Here is a 7,679-nt window from a genome sequence, read left to right on the forward strand (position 1 = left end):
TGCAGTAGGGATCATCATGCTGGTGCCCTGGAGGTAACATGGCTCCAAGCCACTGCTTCTCTGGATGCATTTCTTCCTCCCATTCTTACCTGGATTCCTGTGAGTTTTGTCTTCCCTTTGCCTCATAGCTTCTTATTCGTGATGTGGCTTGCCCACAGGGACTCTCTGCAACCCTGTAACTGAGCATATTTCTGGCATTCCCCAGGCTGCCATCAGCTTAACATGCTCCGTATTTCTCAGTTCAAAATATCAAGGATGGCCAGGCGCGGTGGCTCATGGCTGTAATCCCAGCATTTTGGGGGGCCAACGCGGGCGGATCACCTGAGATCAGGAGTTCAAGAACAGCCTGATCAACATGGAGAAAACCTGTCTCTACTAAAAATACAAAATTAGCCAGGCATGGTGGTACATGCCCTGTAATCTCAGCTACTGAGAGGCTAAGGCAGGAGAATCACTTGAACCTGGGAGGTGGAGGTTGCAGTGAGCCGAGATCACGCCATTGTACTCCAGCCTGGGCAACAAGAGTGAAACTCCATCTAAAAAAAAAAAAAAAATCAAGGACAAGAATGTAATTGGATCTCTGTGCTCCTTGCAAGGAAAATATGTTTATCCCAAGCCAATTCATAGCCAGTTTCCAGGTCTCATTAATACATCTGGTGGAGCATCATTGGTTGATCGACTGTCCTTCTGTTAGGTGTGCACCCCTATCCAAGTAGATATGGTCTGAGGGGATCATGTAATAGATAACCTGGCTGCTGACGGCTGGCTCATGATGGGGCAGTTTTTCTTAGAAGTGACTGTGGGCACAGAAGACACCATAGGTATTCAGTACAGTAGCTGTGGTGAGTCTCTGGCCACCCTATCATATTTGCTACACATTCTCCATGAAAACAGTTCATCTGACTAGCCATGATGCACCACCATAGCATATCTCTATAGTGAAACACTAAAGCCAGTATATATTTCTTCTTAATATGGCAGGTGTAAGGATTATTAAATTTGCTACCATCAGTGGTTCTTCCTCATTTTTCTTTTTTTTTTTTTGAGACGGAGTCTTGCTCTGTCACCTAGGCTGGAGTGCAGTGGCGCAATCTCGGCTCACTGCAAGCTCTGTCTGCCAGGTTCAAGCCATTCTCCTGCCTCAGCCTCCCAAGTAGCTGGGACTACAGGCGCCCACCACCACGCCCGGCTAATTTCTTCCTCATTTTTCTGAGGTGCACAGGTTAATGCTTCTTCCTCAGAAGGTTCATAATTCACTTTAGGTGGGGTCTGCACCCCACTTAGTTGGGGGCCAGGGAAGGTCTGCATAAGGCACTAGCAAAATGGTGATGGTTTGGGTCCTGGGGTCCAGAGCTAGATTTGCTAGAGGGGAGATTTATGAGTGTGAACCAAGTTCTTCACAAAATGCCAAGGAAAGAGATTGAGAAAGCCAAGTCCAGGCGGCAAGTCCAGAGGGCAGAACAAGGTCAAAAGCAAGAGACAATCCAAGGATCGGGAACTGGGCAAAATTGGAACAGATGGAGGGTGACATGAGAACTGCTGACACAGGAGCCAAAGTGTCTGTGTTTGCTTTTCTGGACTCAGCAGGCAGGGCATGGGGAATATTCTGGAAGAGCCTATTTCCTTTTCCTCCTCCCTTTACTCTTGGGCAGGTTCTTTTGTTTCAACCTCTGAGAGTCATTCCAACCCTTCTTCATCACCTTGGAAGATTTTACTTTCTGCTGGGGTTATTTTTTCCTGCCTGTCTCAGAATTCTACAATTTCTTTAATAACCTGGAGTTCAGCATGACATATCTCAAGCCTTTTAACCAGCTTGCTTTAAAGAACACAGTCTGTCTGGACACAGTGGCTCATGCCTGTAATCCCAATACTTTGGGAGGCCGAGGCAGGTGGATCACTTGAGGTCAGGAGTTCGAGACCAGTCTGGCCAACATGGTGAAACTTCATCTCTACTAAATATACAAAAATTAGCTGGGCGTGGTGGTGGGTGCCTGCAATCCCAGCTACTGCGGAGGCTGAGGCAGGAGAATAGCTTGAACCCAGGAGGTGGAGGTTGCAGTGAGCTGAGATCACACCATTGTACTGCAACCTGAGCAACAGAGCCAGACTCTGTCCCAAAACAAACAAACAAACAAAAAAGAACACAGTCCAGAAGGTGAATTTTGCATCTGCCTTACAGGTCACTGAAACTATTCCCTCAGCGCATGTGTGCTTGAGAATCAAGAACAGCAAGCTTCATGTCTTCCTCAAGGAAACTCTGCTCCTGTCTTATGACATTCCTGGGAAGAGCTGCTTTATATAGTTCTTTTTATGTTGCATATCCAGCCCCACCCCAGTCCCAAGCCTGATAATCTACCAAGGAAAGATAGCAGTTACTAAGGTGGCTTGTTATCACAGGTCAGATACACTCCCACATCATCTCACAGATGCGCACCTGATTCTTGATGTTGGGTAGTCCACATGATGACCAGCAATACTACCTTGCTCACATACCTCCCTGTGTTACATATTCCACACCTTTATCATGCCTGCGGTCTGAAAAGGACACATGTCCAGCTTTATAGTCAGAGATGATGCCATTAATAATTCCAAAGAGAAAAATCTTTCGAATTGGCTCTACTAATCCTAAAATCATTGTATTGTCATTGTTCCTAAGGAAAATGGTCTAAGATCTATCCTCAGTTGCTGTACTCACAAATGACCAAATAAGTCTGAATTCATATCTCCACCTGGAACAACGTTTCTTGTTATGTATTCAGAATACCCGTGAAGTCACCAAGCCAGGGGTGACTTTAAGGGTGGAGTGTGTGCATGTGGGGAGAAGAGGTTTGTCCATAGAACTTCTGTTTAGAATGCATTTATAAATTGTGGTCTAGGGTGCCCCAAATCTTACTATTAGTGCTATATAATGAGAGCATTGACAACAAAATGGGTTTATGTGGACTGGCATGGGAGTTAGGCTCTCACTTTTAATTTACGTGGGCGAGGCACAGTGGTTCATACCTATAGTCCCAGTGCTTTGGGAGGCCAAGGCAGGAGGCTCTCTTGAGCCCAGGAGCTCGAAACCAGTTTGGGCAACAAAAACAAGATCCCATCCCTATGAAAAATTTAAAAATTAGCTGGGCATGGTGACACAGCTGTAGTCCCAGCTACTCAGGATGCTGAGGCAGGAGGATCGCTTGAGCCCAGGGAGTCGAGGCTGCAGTGAGCAGTGATCACTCCACTGCACTCCAGCCTGGGCAACAGAGCAAGACCCTGTCTAAAAACAAACAAACGAATGCAAAAAACTCCCATAAGCATGTAACATAAACATGTAACAGGAGCGTCATCCAGCCCTCTGACACTAGTATGTAGTGTGTTCTACAATAGTTTAGAACTTACACAGATATAGGCCTTTCTCAAACAACCAAGTGGTATTTTCTGAGTTTGTATAGTGGAGAAGATATAGGCATTAAAAGACATGTTTACCTTTTTAATAAGCAGTTCAATTGTTTTTCTTATTCACTTAACTCAGGATGAACAGTAACTTCATCTAATGTGCCATCAGAGCAGTCGCAAATTGAATGAAAGTGATGGCCACCACAAAATCCTTTTTCTCCTGAACTCTCCATAAAGTCTCCTTTCTTTGCACATCTTTGTGCTAAAATAATTAGCTACTTGTAAGGAGAGTACACATAGCAACACTATACATTCACATATTTTTCCCCACATCTGTTATCTTGTTTAAGCGCAACTTATTTGGAATCAGAAATGAATTCAAATTGTGACTATTGCAGTAAGTAACTATGACCTCGAGGAAGTCACTTAAGCTCTCTGGGTCTCAGTTTTCTCACTTGTACAACGAGATTAATACTAAAAATTATGGCTGGGCAAGGGGCTATGCCTATAATCCTAGTACTTTGGGAGGCCGAGGAAGGTGGATTGCTTGAGTTCAGGAGTTTGAGACCAGCGTGGGCAACATGGTGAAAACTCATCTCTGCCGAAATACAAAAATTAGCTGAGTGTGATAATGCATGCTTGGTGTCCCAGCTACTTGGGAGGCTGAGGTGGAAGGATCACCTGAGCGGGGGAAGTTGAAACTGTAGTGAGCCATGATCATGCTTCTGCACTCCAGCCTGGGTGACAGAGCTTGACTCTATCTTGGGGGAAAAAAATTACCTCACTGAATAGTACGGATGAAATGAGCTAATATTTGCAAATTTCCTTGCACAAAGAGTATGCATTCAATAAATGGTAGATTAATCTCTAATAATTGTCCCAAGCTTTGTAAGTCTGCCAGACAGTTTTAATTATTCCTGCCTGGAGAGATGAGTTTAAGTGACTTATCCAGGGTTAAACAATTCATTAATGGCAGCACTAGTGCTTCTGATTCCAGGGCCCCATCCCAGCCCATCACCCCCAGTCAACTTTATAGACTTTTATAGAATGAGATGCTGTGTCCAGCACAAGAAGAGAATTCTCCTTGGTGAAGGTAAGAGCCACAGGATGCGAAAGACCATGAGTGACCATGGGCTTCAGTACTGGAAACTCCTCAGGTTTTCCTAAGCAAAGGATAGCTGGACCAGACGTATCTGCAACAATCACATTTCCCTGGTGATCAAAGGTCACAGCGGAGGCAGTTATTTTGGAGGGAAAGTAGAGGCTCAGCCCAAAGGTATCCACCTGGCCGACAAGCTGCATACTTGAGCTAAACACTTTCACCCTGGTGCTGCAAACCCCAGTCCCCAGGGCCAGGGGGTGCTCCAGAACTGCAATAGCCCCGGTGAGCCAAGACACTGCCACCCCTCGGGGATTGCATAGATGAGCTTGCAACCTTTCAGTTCTCCGAAGGACTCCTTCCGCGAAGTCGACGTCCAGGAGATGCAGGGACCCTGCGTCCGCATCAGTTACCACAATCCCATTCTCAGGGGTGGTCTCCACACCCCAAGGTAAGGAGAATTGGCCTCCAATGACAAGCTTGATCTGGCCAAAAAAATCAAACACTTTGATGGAGCGATCACCGGCGTCAGTGACAACCACATGGCAGTCGTTGGTGATGGTGACATCCACAGGGTACCTAATGTCTTGGGCAGCGTCCCCTTTCTCTCCAAACTGATGCGCGCATCCTCCCCCAGAGTCAAAAATCTTGACACGCCTCCTGCCGTCGTGCACCACCACGACCCGCCCCGTCTTGGGACAAAGCGCCAGTCCGGTGGGGTTGACCAGGGTTCCCCAGCCGCCGAAGGTGTGGTGGCAGGTGAGGGCTCCGGGGGCGCTGGGGGCGGCGCGGTGGGCGGCCGGGGACTGGCGAAGCGCTGAGCCCAGGAGCTCTATAAGGTGCAGCACCGGCAGGCAGTCGCTGGTGTCGCAGCCCCGGCAAGCTCGCCTGCAGAATGGGCACTCGAGGGCCAGCGTGCGCGGGTGCGCCAGGGCGGCTACGCAGGCCAGGCAGACCACGTGGCCGCAGGACAGGTTGCGCGGGCGCCGCTGCTGCCGGTGACCAAACTTCTCAAAGCACACCTTGCACTCGAGCAGGCTGATCTCCGCCTCGCGCATGAGCTCCTGCAGCCCCGGCCCGCTCTCCGAGGCTTCGGCCGCCATGGCGGGTCCTGTGCACTCCCTCTGCGCCGCCCGGCCGTGCCCCAGCGACGCTCTCGGTCACGGTCACAGTCATGGTCACGGGGTGGGACGTCCGCCCTGACGTCGAGCGCCGCGGGCCTCTGCACTGCGATCTGCTGCCCCATGGTGGGCACGCGCGGCACTGTTTCCTGAGGGCCTGGTCGTGGACGTTTGCAAGACAAATCCACATGCGCGTTGTGTAGACCTATAATCGTCACAGCAGTCATGGATGGATTGTGTACACTTTCAGATGAGGAAACACACCTATTGAGGACAACAGGATTGCTCCCTGTTACCCAGCCTGTAAGTGGCAAAACAAGAACTAGAACCCAGTCTTCCAGCCCGGGTGCCTTGCAGTGTCTCCAATCCACAGCGCCGGGTGCTAGGGCTGTCCAGGCATAAAACATGGTCCCTTAGCTCATGATGCTTATGACCTGAACCGGAAAACACGAACACACGAGAGAAGATAAACTCCAAGAGAGGTGAGGCAGATATGTATATTTCTTTTGTGTCTTCTATCACACTCGTAGTTAAGTCAATGTTAAATGAATACATACTTGTAAAATGAATTTGTGCATGAATGAATGTTATAGAACAACAACAAAAAAATCAACTAGGTGAATGAGTGTCAAATGGGGGAACCATGCTGGAAGTGTCTTGCAGAGTAATTAATATGAAACAAGAAAGCTGTTAGTTAATAATAATTACCATAGAACTTCTTTTTTTTTTTTTTTTTTTTTTAAGACAAAGTCTCACTCTGTCACCCAGGCTGGAGTGCAGGGGCACGATCATGGCTCACTGCGGCCTCCATCTCCCAGGCTCAAGCAATCCTCCCACTTCAGTAGCTGGGACTACAGGCATGCACCACCACACTAGGCTAATTTTTTTATTTTTATTTTTTGTAGAGAGGAGGTCTCACTATGTTGCCTAGGCTGGTCTTGAACTTGTGAAAATTGTTCACAATCCTCCCCACCCCTTGGCCTCCCAAAGTGCTGGTGTGAGCCACTGTGCCCAGCCTATAGAATTCACATATGCCTACTCTGTTTTGTTAGGTTAGTGCAAAAGTAATCGCAGTGTTTGCCATCACTTTCAATGGCAAAAACCGTGATCACTTTTGCAGCAACCTAATAAGTAGTTTACATACATGATCTTGTTTAAATCTCATAGCAATCCTACAAGAATATGTTATTTTTATTGTCTTTTTTTCTGATAGAGTTCATAGAAATCAAATATCTTGCCCAGGGTCACATGGCTAGGAAGTGGTTGGCCTGGAATTCGAAGCCAGGCAGTTTGACTTCAGAGTTACCTAGTTTAGTCATTTTCAAACTTCTTTGCACACGGTAAACACCTGGGTCACACCCGAAAAGTTTAATTGGCCTGTGGTGTGGTCTGGACAGCTGAGATTTATAAAAGCTCCCCAGGTGATTATAATGTACAGCCAAGTTTGAGAACCGCTGCATCATAATAATTCCTTCAAATGGCACTAAGTTCAATTTTTCCGATCTCAGTTAAGACCAAAAGCAAAGAGAATTTGCCACATGTTGGAAAATCTTCAAACAAGGGATAGCATAATCTGTGTGAATAATCCATTGTGGTATTATAATCTCTCATTTTTCTTTTCTTTTCTTTTTTTTTTTTTTTTTGAGATGGAGTCTTGATCTGTCACCAGGCTGGAGTGCAGTGGCATGATCTCGGCTCACTGCAACCTCCACCTCCTGGGTTCAGGCGATTCTCCCGCCTCAGCCTCCCAAGTAGCTGGGATTACAGGCACCTGCCACCATGCCCGGCTAAGTTTTGTATTTTTAGTAGAGATGAGGTTTCACCATGTTGGCCAGGCTGGTCTCGAACTTCTGACCTCAGGTGATCCACCCACATCAGCCTCCCAAATTGCTAGGATTACAGGCATGAGCCACCGCGCCCAGCCCTAATCTCTTATTTTTAAGGAGTTCTCCCCCAAATGTCTTAGGTGGACATTGTGCTTAACAAAACCTTATATTAGAGCATTTCTTTTCCTTTAGAGATCATAATCATGATCGTTCATCTTCTGATTTGCTAGATTTCTGAGAAAACACAGCATTTTA

At 47.1% G+C, this 7,679-nt stretch overlaps 1 protein-coding gene across 1 annotated transcript; it reads right to left on the bottom strand.

Moving 5' to 3' along the window:
- Positions 1-3,457: 3,457 nt before the first annotated feature.
- NHLRC1 (NHL repeat containing E3 ubiquitin protein ligase 1) lies at positions 3,458-5,651 on the bottom strand. Its single transcript, XM_032140695.2, has one exon. It carries the CDS (start codon positions 5,578-5,580, stop codon positions 4,393-4,395), a length of 1,188 nt encoding a protein of 395 aa, XP_031996586.1. The 5' UTR covers positions 5,581-5,651; the 3' UTR covers positions 3,458-4,392.
- Positions 5,652-7,679: the final 2,028 nt, after the last annotated feature.

Source organism: Hylobates moloch, unplaced genomic scaffold, assembly GCF_009828535.3.
Source record: "Hylobates moloch isolate HMO894 unplaced genomic scaffold, HMol_V3 SCAFFOLD_20, whole genome shotgun sequence".
Classification (NCBI taxonomy): Eukaryota; Metazoa; Chordata; class Mammalia; order Primates; family Hylobatidae; genus Hylobates; species Hylobates moloch.

What these genes read in the sequence shown, in the direction of transcription:
- NHLRC1 (XM_032140695.2), bottom strand. Translation starts at nt 5,580, where the DNA reads ATGGCGGCCGAAGCCTCGGAGAGCGGGCCGGGGCTGCAGGAGCTCATG.